The sequence below is a fragment of the Psittacula echo genome (assembly GCF_963264785.1).
Source record: "Psittacula echo genome assembly, chromosome: 2".
Taxonomy (NCBI): domain Eukaryota; kingdom Metazoa; phylum Chordata; class Aves; order Psittaciformes; family Psittacidae; genus Psittacula; species Psittacula echo.
The window spans coordinates 134,456,353-134,470,906 of record NC_137737.1 but is presented as its reverse complement, the minus strand read 5'-3'; the positions used below and the strand labels follow the sequence as shown (position 1 = coordinate 134,470,906).

General features: G+C 39.7%; 1 protein-coding gene across 1 annotated transcript; it reads right to left on the bottom strand.

Annotated features, from left to right (window-relative positions):
- Positions 1 to 1,716: 1,716 nt before the first annotated feature.
- LOC308217917 (Y+L amino acid transporter 2-like) lies at positions 1,717 to 13,294 on the bottom strand (the record flags this gene model as incomplete). The annotated part of the gene is made up of 9 exons (XM_080611405.1): positions 1,717 to 1,802; positions 3,605 to 3,788; positions 5,612 to 5,761; positions 6,757 to 6,853; positions 7,150 to 7,253; positions 7,994 to 8,117; positions 8,928 to 9,072; positions 11,675 to 11,800; positions 12,793 to 13,294. The coding sequence occupies 9 exons, from the start codon at positions 13,292 to 13,294 to the stop codon at positions 1,717 to 1,719; spliced, it is 1,518 nt and encodes a 505-aa protein (XP_080467531.1).
- Between the last annotated feature and the right edge of the window lie 1,260 nt (positions 13,295 to 14,554).

Here is a 14,554-nt window from a genome sequence, read left to right as displayed (position 1 = left end):
CTGAATTTAGTGCATTTTTATTGTTCATACTTTGTATCAAAAGAAAACCCCACTGAAAGGAAACTGCTACAGCAGATGACATTTAAATGCAAATATAGGGTTTCACAGGAGCCCTGTCAGCAAACACTGCATTGGAGATGCATGAAATTACAATCCTGCAAATGACTTTGCAAAATAAGGAGGAAATGGAAGGAGGTTTAAGTAGCAATGATTACCTATTCCATTGCTCTTTTCTGGGCAGACATCAATAAAAGACAATAATGCTAGAAGCTACAGGGACTTCTATAAGATTAAATCACATTAATTGGTGTTAATTGAATAGGAACGTTGACATTCAAATTAGAAACAATGTATGCTATACTCAAATATAATTACAGAAAGGAAGTACACCTTGGCAACAAGGATAACAAACACTACTACATATCAACAAACCATATTAGAGCTGGAGCAGCTGTTTTTTTATGGTCTAGGTTGCAGGGCTGATGGCTGTTTTTAAATGACAGTTATTGTGTCTTCCATTTCAGGGCACCAAGAATTAGGACTCATTGCACATTCTTGTGTGCCACACTGAAAAACTCAATGTTCAAGAGATCGATCCTAGTTCTTAACTGCCTTTTTCTTCCATGGCATCCACTGGTGGGTGCACTTGTCCAGTGCATATGCCTGTGCTGGGTGTTGTGCAACAGGCACTTAGGTAACAAAAAGACCTGGCAGCTAGTGCTGGAGGCTCTTTGCATGCTCAGTAGGAGACCTGCAGGTTACTTTGCCAGTAACTGTACCGGTAACAGTAACTGGTGAGGCCTGAAAGGGTTGGGCAGGGGCTCAAGGGATTTTGTAAACATCAGTAGTTTTTAATTTCACTTTGTGAATTCCTTCAGTAAGTTTCACTCTGGGAAAAAAACAGTACATTCATGGGGTCACACCTTTGATACTTCTAGGCAAGCAGTGGACACTATGAAAAAGTGATTTCCCTGAATATACACTAGCTGGAACGTGATTCAGTCCCTTACAGTGTTCCACGACAGGTTGTTCTGTGGGAAAGCAAAAGTGCTTCAGTTACTGTGGTATAATTTGTTTGTTCAGAATGCCTCTTCTGCAAAAGGGAATGAATGTGGGATATCATCAAACAAGAATTTCTCACAGAATTTCAATGACCAAAAACTTTGGTTTTCTGCTTTTGGTAAACTCTGTATGCCAGGAATTATGCATTAGAATAGTTTAACACTAATAATATGTTGACTTAAAGCATGTCTACCAGTTTGAATTATGAAATTTTTCCATTTTCCAGAATTTAATGATATCTTTAGAAGTACACTGTGGCTTCTACTTCCTAACTCAGGTTTTGAATCTTGCAAATATATAGCCTGTCTTTTGTTAAATTTATCTATTTATTTGTTAGGATCATGACGAGACCTAATACTTTTTCTTATGATTTTGCAATTGATGTACTATCTAGCACTTATCTGCTGATGTTTGTTCATACCGTGATGTATAGTTTCAAAGTATTACATAGTAAGTCACTATTAACAGATTTTTTTAAAACATCCTGTAAAAGAGAGTGGTTTATAAAACAAGCACAAATTAATGGGCATCAAACTGATGCATAGTACAGTGGTTAGTGCTTTAGTATAACTGAACACATGGGGAGACCTTCAGAAGATAAAAATTACTCCAGATAGGAAATGTCAAGGCACAACTCTCAATGTCAAGGCAGGTCTATTTATTCTTAGCTGTTGTAGGTTCCATGTCTATGTCCGACAGAGCACAATAGAAGAGCATCTGAACATACTTTGTTGTTGTAGCTGTAATAGCAAAAATGCGTGAGACAAAGTTATAATGTATCTTAGACAAATACATGGATTTTGAGGATTTGAAAGCACTACACAAATATTAGGAAAATCTTAAAATACCTTAATCAATTGGATAAAGCACATTATAAATACCTAAAGGCAAAAGCAGTTCAATAATTAAAAAGAAAGTCATGTTTAATCAGACTTTCATCAACATCTCCATTGAATTGTCAGATTGATAGCTGAGTTTGAACTGCATAAAACTGTTTAAAGTTTTGTTTCTCAAGACTGCCTGAATTTGAGGAGTGGAAACTGCCCTTCAGGCCAACAATTCATTATTTCATAATTTACAAAAATACACGTACTCCACTGATGCAGATATTCCATTCCTTGGACAGGGAGTGAAGCAGTGGTGGTCTGGTATTTCTGCCTTCCAGGGTATCAAACTGCATACATTTAGTCCTCACAATCCTACACGGCTTTTACTGAGCCAACATGTTGAAATGGCTCAACACCACGAATATTAGATGACCATATTACATCCACATATTGGATGGTTTTGAACAGGTATGGATGCTTTTGTTCTCAGGATCATGTGATGAAGCAAACGATCTCAGACATGCCATATACAAAAGTGTAGCAAATCTTCATAAAGAAAAAGGATTCTAGGAAAAACTATTCTTTCTTTCTTTTGAGCAAGCATTCAAAGTCTCGGCACACTGCGTAGGACCAGAAGATATTATCCACTAAGTGGACAAGGACTTGGCTGGATGGTTGCATCAAAGAGTTGTAGTTAAAGGCTCAATGTTCAACTGGAGATGGGTAACAAGTGGTGTCCCTCAGAGATCGGAGTTGGGACTGATCCTGTTCAATGTCTTTGTCAGCAACATGAACAGTGGGATTGAGTGTGCCCTCAGCAAGTTTGCTGATGACACTAAGCTGTGTGGTGCAGTGAACACGCTGGAGGGAGGGGATGCCATCCAGAGGGACATGAACAGGTTTGAGAAGTGGGGCTGTGCAAATCCTGTGAAGCTCAACAAAGTAAAGTGCAAGGTCCTGAACCTGGGCTGGGGCAATCTCAAGCACAAATACAGCCCGGGAGGAAACTGGATTGAGAGCAGCCTTGAGGAGAAGGACTTGAAGGTGTTCATTGACAAGAAACTGAACATGACCCATTAGGTATACTTGCAGCCCAGAAAGCCAACCGTACCCTGGGCTGCATCAAAAGGAGTGTGACCAGCAGGTCGAAGGAGGTGATCCTGCCCCTCTACTCTGTTCCTGAGAGACCCCACCTGGAATACTGTGTGCACTTCTGGGGTCCCCAATACAAGACGGATGTGGAGTTGCTCAAGCAAGTGCAGAGGAGGGTGATGATCAGAGGGCTGGAGCGCCTCTCCTGTGAAGAGAGGCTGAGAGACCTGGGCTTGTTCAGTCTGGAGAAGAGAGGGCTCCAAGGAAACCTTATAGCAGCTTCCAGTACCTGAAGGGGGGCTACAAGAAATCTGCAGAGGGACTTTTTACAAGGGCATGTAGGGATATGACAAGGAGGAACGGCTTTAAATTGAAAGAGGATGTGTTTAGATTTAGATATTATGAAGAAATTCTTCCCTGTGAGAATGGTGAGGCCCTGGCACAGGTTGCCCAGAGAAGCTGTGGATGCTCCATCCCTGGCAGTGTTCAAGGCCAGGCTGGACAGGGCTTTGAGCAACCTGGTCTAGCAGAGAGTGTCCCTGTCCATGACAGAGGGGTTTGGAACTAGATGACCTTTAAGGCCCCTCCCGACCCAACCCATGGTATGATTCTATGTTGCTTACCACAGAGCCACTGTAGACATTTAGGTCGTTTTTCAGCTGGCAGATAGACTCCCAAATAGTATGCAGGAACGCCTGAGAGGGCAATACCAATGCCAATAAGGGAATTGATTGTGTCACTGTAGAGAGGAACTATGACCAGGAAAAGGGAACATAAGCAGTATACTGTAGGGAAGAAGAGGCTAAGCTGTGGAGATAAAAAAAAAAATATAAAAAAAAAAAAATCCAACGTTCATTAAAAGATGCAGTAAAAATGTCAGGTTTTGCAGATTAGACATGTCGATAATAAAAATATAGCTATTGGCTATATGTCTATTATATACTGAATTTTTTGATTGCCTACAGTCAGTACAATTTGCTAGCTTATGTGTATGGTGCTGAGAGCTTCTTATTTGGTAAACACCTGAGTATCTGACCATTTTGTTGCTTTCAGGCCTGCACAAGCTGAATTTCTTTCCTATTAGAGACTGATCTTTGAAAGCAGTGCTTTAAAACTGAGCAGTAATGGGTAGCTTTGCCTCTAACTTCAACTGCAGATTTTTAATTGTAATTTTTATTGGATTTTATTTCATCAGTATTGCCATGTTGATGCTACAGAACTAATGGACTGATTTACAACCATCTCTTCTGGGCACTTAACAAATATCATACCACAAGTAAGGAAAGTTGCAATAACCTCTATGGATTTGCTTTGCACTAAAATACTTTTCATTGCCTGTAGTAATGAGCCTTCTCAAGAGTCCAGGAGCTGACATTTGAACACTAGCTGAAACTTGAGTATAGAATGGTATAAATAACTCTTTTTCCTTATAAAGGTTAAAAATGTAAGTCGATAAAAACCAACTGCTATGCTTCAGAAAAGCAAAAGATGTATGTGGAGTTGGGACATTGACTAAGCTGGCAAATGCTGATAGGAATTAAACAGTCATTGTCTATAATCTGACTGTAATCCTTGCCTTAGTAAAGTCAGTAGCAAAACTGCCAGTAAAGCAAGATTTAACCATTATCTTAACCATATTTTGGGGGAGAGTTTGGAAATGAAATATGAACATGCTTCAGGAAAATTTGGTCTGCTCTGGAAGACTGGAAGCTTGTAGCAGCAGGTGCTTAGGATATTTTATGCCTGTGAACCATGTGGTTTTCTTATAATCAGGATGCTACACTTAAATGGAAAAAAAAATGTGTTGGTAAAAATGATTCCCAAGGTTTGGAAGTGAGAGTGACAATAAAGAAATGTTTATATTGCATATTAATTTGGATTTCTCATAATTTTTGCTGCATAACTGGTGCATTGAAATGCAGGTCATGGAGCTAACAGAGTGCAGTGAAATGAAAGCCAGCATGTGATTTTGTGTGCCTGGGGGAAGCTGTGCATTTTCCTCCCTGCTTCCTGGACAATCACTGTATTAAAACTAGAAACAAGTGTTAGGCACACTTTGTTTCTGTGCCAGGTGCTCTTCTACAGTCAGTCATAAACCTTGCATTTTACTGTCCATGACCACTATGCAGGGGTAGGGAACAGTCAAAATATATTTGATTATTCAAGCTTTTGAACTTTTGCATGAGCAGATATTTGGGCATTTATGGGCTTTGGATTTTGATAAATTTGTTAAGTCATGTAATTTTGATCAGTGTTAACCTCTCTAGAGCCCACATCAATAGCTCTACTGAGCTCCTCTATGAGCAATACAAAAGGAGGTTGTTTGAGGATGGGCTAAGAACCCCAGGCCTTATTTATTTTGGCATAAAGATAGTTGTAAGGTTGAATAAAAGGAAAAGGAAATGGTAAATATCATTTCAACCTCACAGCAAAAGTACCAGAACAGATGTTCTTCTGGAAACTCAAATGGGATTTGCTCCTTCATTTCTTATCTTCTATGTTGAAAGGATTTCTATGGCTGATAAATAGCCTGTAACTTAACTGGCAATGTTATGGTTGTGGTATTATGAATCACATAAACATGTGCATTAACTGGCTTTTAGGGATTGTTTCCTCTCTTGTTTACTTACTTTGATAGGCCGGGGTTGATGCGGCTGAGTGTATCTCAAATATATTAGTCCTGCAATAGACAGACCCACAAAAAGCCAGTAATTGAAGCAGTAGTAGTTAATGAGGAGGAAAACATCTTCCACAAGGAGATAAATCAAAGTCATTAAGCCCTAGAGATAATAAAAACAAAGACTTTTTAATGTGAAAATAAAGAGGTAGTAAAGTTATTAAAGGGCTGTTTCCAACATATTTTCCTGGACATAGGATATCAAGTCCTTGTACTTAAAACTCAGAAATCTGCAAATATTCTGTGTAAAACATGCCGGTATCTCTTCCTTAAACACAGCAGTGACACCACCACATTTGGCTGAAGAGGTGTCAGGTTTATGTTTCAGCACCAACAGAAAACCCTCCTAAGAAGGCTGGATGAGGAGCCCCAGACTATGAGATTGCAACTTTTAGTAAATTATGTGGTGTCAAATAGAACTGGCATGATAATGTATTCATTAGCCATATGCAAGAGAGGGCAACGAAAGACACCAAATAATATATATGTTTAAATAAACAGCAGTGAAATGCTTTGGAATGATTCTACCTTCTCTGTTTGAGCACATCATCCCCCTTACTTTAATCTGCTAGATTTATGAACCATTTATTAAAATAATTTGCAGTAATTCTATACCTTATTATTCCTGACAGCAGGGAAAATGTCAATATGGGTACAGGTATCTGACAACAGGAATTTAATTTTAAGTACATTGTCACTCCTAACAAGAGTTCTAGAAAACCAGCCTATGGGAAGGTCTGAGAGGTATTCCTGCTGTATTCTTCTCCAGAGACACTGAAAACTCGCATAAAGGCTTATACAACTCGTGCATACTGTTATATATTTAGCCATTCTCTGTTTTCTAAGTAATGCTATTGTACTTCCTCCTCACTAATCTTGTTCAGAGAGCGTATGAATGTAAATCAAGCCATTCCCTTTCTGCTGGAAAAAACGCTGCCAGATAAAATATCACCACTGCTACCACCCTCAGTGAGTACTGAGGCATTTGAGGAAGGTGTCTCCAGTGCAGGAGAAGCCCAGGAAGAGAGGAGGTGTTATACTCCCTGTGTCCGAATGCCTGGCTGCCCCAGTCAGGCACAGGTCTGGGCTGTCACTTACATTGAAGAGAAGAGCAGGGACTGGTGTGAAGCACTTCACATGAATCAAGCTCAGACTGTCAGGGAGGTGTCCTTCTCTGGCTCCAACATAAAATAGCCTAAAAAAAAAAAGAAAGAAAACTTCACCAGACGGTGTTTCTTTCTGACAAAGGCAGCATTCATTCTTTCATTAATCTGTTGTAAATGCTGTTCTCTTCTCAAGTGGCTTTAGTTTACCAGTTGGTGCTGACCATGAGAAGACGTATCAGATTGTAACAATCCTTCCATCATAAATTAACTACTTGACATGGCAAAAATTAACTGTTACTTTTACACTTTACTGTGTAGTAAAGAATGCAGATTAATAATAAATGATTCCTTTTCAATTAGTTAAAATAAATCTTGTATTTCATACCTAGATGCTGCAATTATTGATGAGTTTAATCCGCTATAGCAAGACATGGCCACTGCTATAGGAATTATCCACTTAGCATAACTAAGGGTTTCACCACCAAATGTCTGTAACAGAAAAAGGAAATAATAGTGAGGCCTCTCATATTAAGCATATGGGCAATCCTAAAATACTCTCATGAAAACACACCCCACCAAATACTGTGTCATAGTCCATCCTTTCTTACGACACCCAATAATGACTTGGGAAATTAGAATTTGGAAAACCTGATCAGTATCAAAATAGAAATGGCAGATGTATTAAAAAAGGATTTAAACCCCCCAACATTTCTAAGCCCAGATCAAGTCAATGATGTAACAGAAGAAAATGTATTGTCTTTAACCTATTCTGACAAATAATGGCTGTAGTAATCCATGAGTTATAATTGTACTTTTGCATAAAATATTGGTAAGGTTTTAAAAAGCATTTCATTGCACCTTTTTGTGTTGAAAATATTGCTGTTATCTTGCAGCATGAAACATCACACACTATACATTAGAATGATAGCAAAACCACTGAGACTCTGCACAGCTCTTTCCCTCTCTGGCCTTAGCGAAAGCATCTTCTACAATGAAGTACTGTTAGGAGCAGAATTTGCAGAGTATACAGGAGGTTTCTTACAAAGCAGATTTATCTTTATATGCACCTGCCAATATACTGGTAATCTTAAAAGAAAATGAAGTTTAAAACAAAGCAATAATCTTCAGCATAGAAATATTTCAATAGTTTTGCCAAGAAGTGTGCTACCTGAGGTTTTTATGTAGTGTCATCCATACAGTAACTTTCTTAATTATTTTATACAACTTACCACAGCCACTGCATCACTTGTGAGGAGAGCCGACATGTCCAACACTACATAGTATGCTATGTTAGTCAACAAATAAATAACCGTCACAATAGGCATTGAAATTGCAATAGAAAGAGGTAGATTCCTGCAAAAGGAAAGTGGTAAAATTATTTCTTGTTCTTTAAATAAAGAATATTTAAGTAGAATTGTTCCCAAATTCAAACGTTTGTGAATGGATACCTCCATAACTTTTTGTACTACATCAGTTTGTAATCATGGGGTTACACAATAACATGCAGCCATGTGTGGAACAATTCCATAAGCAAACATAGTTGGCTGCTGTGGGTCTGTCACAACTTTCAGAGAACGAAAAGTACATTTATACCTTTAAATTGCATATGAAGCAATTTAAGAGCGCACTTAAGCAATGAGATTTAAATGCACACTTGATGTTTCCAGAGATATTTCCCGTGCTACTCGTGGACTTTTTCTTTTTCACTTAACCTTTCATATTTAGCAAAATCAAACATTTTGCCCATAAACAGTAATGATGAAGATCACATGATAAAACAGACATAAAACTGACAGTCTTACTCTATTGGAAATAATAGTTCTGTCTGACTGAAGAGAAGTAGGGAATTTCATGGGGGTGGATGGATCCATGATTTTCTCTGCTTTTCAAAGGGATTTGTTCTCCTCTTTAAAAATTGCCATCTGAAGTATAGGGTGTAAAATACATATATGCAGGCAAGTGATTTATTAGTGTGGTATAGTTGGTAAGCGAGGAAGTAAGCAGAAAGTGTTCTTGTACTTCTTCTTTTCAAAAGGAGAAGGTTTTTACAGAGAAAATAGCTTGAGAAATTACCACTCAGAAACAAATACAGAGCAGCTGGTCCTGCCATCTCACCTGTCTTACCAGGACACTTCAGCAATACAAAGGAAAACACACTTTTACCTCTCAGGATTCTGCATTTCCTCGGTGACGTAGTTGAGTGTGTCCCATCCTGAGTAGGAAAAGAGGGCAGAGTAGAGAGCCAGAGCAATCATCCCTGCGTTTGTTGCCGAGCCCTCAAATGGGGCTCTCAGGTTTTCCGTTTCTCCTGCACAAATGACAGGTGCCTCTTAGATTTCAAGGATTATGACATAGAAGGATGCTACAGTAAAAGTTTCAGCTAACCAAAAGGAAATAAAAGCCGACTTCATCCAGGCTTCATTACTATTTGTAAAAGGGCACAGCTTGTATTTTCACTTGACACGTAGGAAATTTTCAGTCAGATGGTCAGACAGCTGGTCTTGTACAGGAAGACTGCAGAAGATATTTTCCCATGTTTTGTTATTTGGATAATTCTACCAGAACTCACAGAGCCCTCATCTCCTGGCATCACTGTCTAGCCTACAGAAGGAGGGAGCCATACTGAAGTCATGCTATGCCCTGTCAGCCAGGCAGAGGCACTCCTGGAAACCCAGTTTCAATTCCTGAATCTGTCTCATATTTCTTCCTCATATCTGTGCTCATATCCTGGAGGCATGGCTCTCAGTGGCATGCTCTGTCCCACAAAGGTGCTTCTAAAAATAAAGGGAGGAGACTTGCTTTCCTTTCAAAATTCTCCTCTAGTTTAGCTCAATTGGTTGAGATGAAAACCTGCTGCAAAATAGACAAAATGTTAATGAATCTGTATGAGCCTTCACTGTGATTCTGGAAAGGGGAGGAAAGGCTTTACTGAGTTTGCAAGAAGGAAAATCAACTATCTAATGTAACTGAAAGTGAGTTAAATATTAAGAAACACAGAAACATGCTTAAACCTATATTAAGGAAGAAAGTAAGGTCTTTGTTGTAAAATGAAACAACTTCACTTTGTGGTTAAACTAAGGAGGTTATAGATACCATGAAAGCAGTTCAGTCTTTGAAAAGCAGTAACTACAAGGAGACTGTTCAAACCGAGGAAGGCGAAGCTATGAGATGTACACACAGTTCAAAGGAAAAAAAACTCCAAAAGGACCAAGAAAACTGTTGTTTTGTTTTTCTTTTTTTTTCACTAAGTTCATATTCAAGATCAGATACATTCAGTATAAGTATTCAATGTTTTAAAATAAGAGGTGTAACTGAGCACAGCAGAAGGAATATGTCATAGCTAAAATGTCATAACTGTTCTTTTCCTTAAAAAAGCTGCTGAGTTTCAGAGTGCATTGACCTGATCACAGCTTCCTCCAGAAGTCTACATCATTCCTCTTTCCAGTCCTTTCTGTATTTAAGTGCTCTGTTCTGCTTAAAGAAAGCAGAGATGAGACCTTGAATACCCGTAAAAACCCTCAGCATTTTGTGTTCCTCAGAGCAATGTTTCCTCTCTGCCTTTACCCTCCCTGATCTCATGAAGCACTGCAAAGGAACTAGTGTGGGCTGTATAGATGCAGGAGCAGAGGGAATGGCCCCTTGGCCAAGCTGCATCCTGGCAGCTGCACGCCAGCAATCAGGCTGGAAGTTTTGAAGGACACAATTTGGAAGCGTAGGTAAATTTGTGACTGTGGGGACAGGACATCATGGGCTCACACCTTTGTAAAACTGCAGCAGCTTCATGAGGGAAACTACTCCTTCATGGAACTGTGCATCTTCATGCCTTTAAGGACTGAGTTCATTTGTTTGGGTTTCTTTAGACTTGAACAAACTGGTGACAACTGACATGCACAGATAATGGCTAAACAAAAAAGCTGTCTTAAAATCTGTTGAAGCATTAAAGAGTAACAGCTAATGTGACTGCAGCCAAGGAAAGGAGAAAGACAGCAAACATGGAAAAGTAAGCATGCTTATAAAGTTTTATAAGCTAGTTTCAGCAGTAGAAAAAGACAATTCCTGAAGTGAAGAGGGGAGCCATCCTTATTTCAATTGAATAAAGATAGAGTGACTATTTGGCAATTTCATGGGAAAGGAAAATGAAAAAGTAGCTGAACAAGAGAGCTGGAGTTGGAAGAAATTTCTCTGTACCAGAGGTACAAATCAATAAAAGCAAATCTAGTGTCATATGCAAAGATCAGAGGTAGCACAGGAATAAACTATTCTCAAGCATTTCAGTGTATTCAGCTCAGTGCAGTTATGGCTGATATGAGGTGGCTCATCTGTCCTGTGATGTCTTACAATACCACAGTGATTCATATCACAGGCTTCTCCCTAGTTTCTAGAAACATGCACATCTCTTCACCAACGCAGGCAAGGACATGTGCCTCCCTTCCTTGTGCTCTCCCCTTGCAGGCTACTGCAGTGCCTCTGTGCCATAAGTGCACCAGGGGCTCTGGTGTGAGGAGCAATGGAAAGGATGTGTCTGGCAACTTCTGCTGTGTTTTCCTGTTCATAGGACAAGTAACAACACTAGCTTTAATCAGCACGAGTCAGAGACTGAAGCTGACTTTAAACTAGTTAGCACTAAATTGATGTTAATTCAGCTGCTATTTGCTATTCAACTCTAGCAATGTAGAACTTGGCATGTGGTCTTCCATCCACACGAAGGATAGAATAAAAATTAACACCCCATTGCTTAACAAGCCAAAACATTTCTGTAATCTTCCTATGACAGGCAAGGTTTTTTTTTCCAGAAAAAAACCCCAACATTTCATTATGTAAGTGTGAATGAGTCTGATCTTCCTGCACTGATTTTGAAACTTGTAAACAGTTCATTTTTAAGAATTTAAGTAAATTAAAATGATTCTTACCTTTACCAATTTTGTAAAGGCCAACAGATATCACCAAGAAAAGGGCCATAACTTTTGCGTAAGTGAAAACATCTTGTACACGGGTTCCCCACTTTACATTGACACAATTAATAAATGTTAAGGAACCTGCAGAGAAAAAGAATATTCATGAGAGAAGCATATGCACCCGCTTCTGAAAAGGGTTAGAAGGTAAAGGACCCTGGGAGCTACCAACCTGTCAGACTCTCCTCTGATCCTGGGGAGATCATGGAACAGATCCTCCTAGAACCTATGCTAAGGCACATGAAGGATGGGGAGGTGATTTGCGACAGCCAGTGTGGCTGATGAGAAGCTGGACATGAGCCAGCAGTGTGCACTCACAGCCTAGAAAGCCAACGTACCCTGGGCTGCATCAAAAGGAGCGTGACCAGCAGGTCTAGTGAGGTGATTCTGCCCCTCTACTCTGCTTTCATGAGACCCCACCTGGAGTACTGCCTCCATGGAAAATTACTTACCCTGTCGGAAGTTTTTGCTGTGTTGTACAGTTTAAGCCATTTTTAAGCACAGCCTCAAAGGAACTCATATCCTAACTTGACAAATCCATATTTATAAGGAAAATACTTTGAGTGCAGTCCATCTACTAGGGGACATATTTGTAATGCTTATCCCTGTATTCACCTAAAACATATAGCCATGACAAAGTCAACTTTGAGGAGTGTCTGATTAAACTACACGATTTCTCTAGAGACAACACTCATATTAGGCAGAGTATTTTTAATTCCATATGAATTTTATGATTTTTTTGTTCATTTTTTGTGATTTGCAAGAAATACAGGAGAGAGAGCATGGACCAAACGTGGGCTGCCAATTAGGCCAATGATCCATAGAGATATATGTATCTTTAATTAGCAGTCATAGTTTTCCCAGGCCAAATTCTCCTCTCTCCTCTAGTAATCACAGCCCCAAGTATAATCTGTCTGAATAAAAGATTATTAGTTCCTAGAACTCTGTTTTAGAGGGGCAGTAATTATTTTCCATAATAGCAGGTGAAGAAAAAGAAATTCAGAAAAATCTCCCTGAGTATCTCTGAGTACCTACAATTATAGCTCTTAACTTCTAGGAATCATAACTTTACTTACATATACAAGCAGCTGCAATCAACCTGACTGCATCATACGGTGGCTCACAATGAGGAAAAATTGGTTGAACAATATAGTTGGCAAACGTGATTGCTATCACTGCTTGAGTTGTTGGTTCAATAATTAGCAAGGAAGACCAGAGCCTGATGAAGGCCACAAAGCCACCAAATGCTTCCAAAATATAGGCATAACTGGCTCCAGATTTAATGATGGATGTTCCCAATTCAGCATAACACAAAGCTCCGAACAGTGAAAATATCCCACCAAGCGCCCAGATGACTAGAGAGAGTCCATAGGAAGCACTGTACATTAGAACACCTCTGGGTGATACAAATATCCCAGAACCAATCATGTTCCCTACAATTAAAGAAACTCCATTTAGCAATGTGATTTCTTTTTTCATCTGCATTTTTTCACTTGTCTCTTCCATACTGTCCATTTCAGCTCTTCCATGATTAGTTTTGGATTTCTTATTGCACCGTATTTGCCAAGGGGCTGGCATCCTCAACTATCATTACCTGAAAACAAGAGGAGAGAACATCTTTTGTAATGCACAGATGAGACAATTAGCCTGCAAGGCAGAAACAATACAAAGAATAACTGTTTTGCCTGCTTTTATTTTGCAGTCCAGGAACCACATACTAGTGAATTTACTTAACTTTCATTGTTCTGTACCTTTTGAAAGGCTAATGTGAGGCCATTGTCCTTGATTATAGATCCTGAAGCTTTCATGAACTCTCAGTTCACTTTCACTGTTTACCTTGAATTGTAATTCTACCTTACGTTACCGAAGTTTTATCTTGGGGAATAAGGAGACACTGTACCCCTGGAAGCATGTTCTATCTAATACAGCTGGAGTGTCCCCTACAGGCATTCTCTCATCCCAGGAAGAACTTTATTTCATTATTATCTGTTTCATCAAACCGCACCCATCTGAAAATTATCTGCTGAGGAACACAAGAGAAAAGAGAGAAAAAGGTACTAAAGAGCTCTAGCCTCATGAGGTTAGTGTTAATATGAGGATAAAATGATGAAATCCATTTGCGGGTCCTGGGAAAGCTGGCAGGTGAAGTTACTAAGCCACTGTTCATCATATTTGAAAAATCATGGCAGTCAGGTGAAATTCCAGACATCAAGCTGTGTGGGTTGGTTGATACACTGACTTCTAGTATCTGAAGGGAGCCTACAGGGATGCCAGAGAGGGACTATTCATCAGGGACTGTAGTGATAGGACAAGGGGCAATGGGTTTAAACTTAAACAGGGGAAGTTCAGGTTAAATGTAAGGAAAAAGTTCTTTACTGTGAGGGTGGTGAGGCACTGCAACAGGCTGCCCAAAGAAGTGGAGAATGCTCCATCCCTGGCAGTGTTCAAGGCCAGTTTGGACACAGCCTTGGTCAACCTAGTCTAGTGCGAGGTATCCCTGCCCATGGCAGCGGGTTGGAACTTGATGATCTTAAGGTCATTTCCAACCCTAACTATTCTATGATTCTACGATTCTATGGTTTGGGTTGGAAAGGACCTTATGATCATCTAGTTCCAACCCCCCTGCCATGGGCAGGGGCGCCTCACACTAAGCCGTGTCACCCAAGGCTCTGTCCAACCTGGACTTGAACACTGGCAAGGATGGACCATTCACAACCTCCCTGGGCAATCCATTCCAGTGCCTCACCACCCTTTCAGTAAAGAATTTCTTCCTTAGATCCAATCTAAACTTCCCCTGTTTCAGTTTGAACCTGTTACCCCTTGTCCTGTCACTACAGT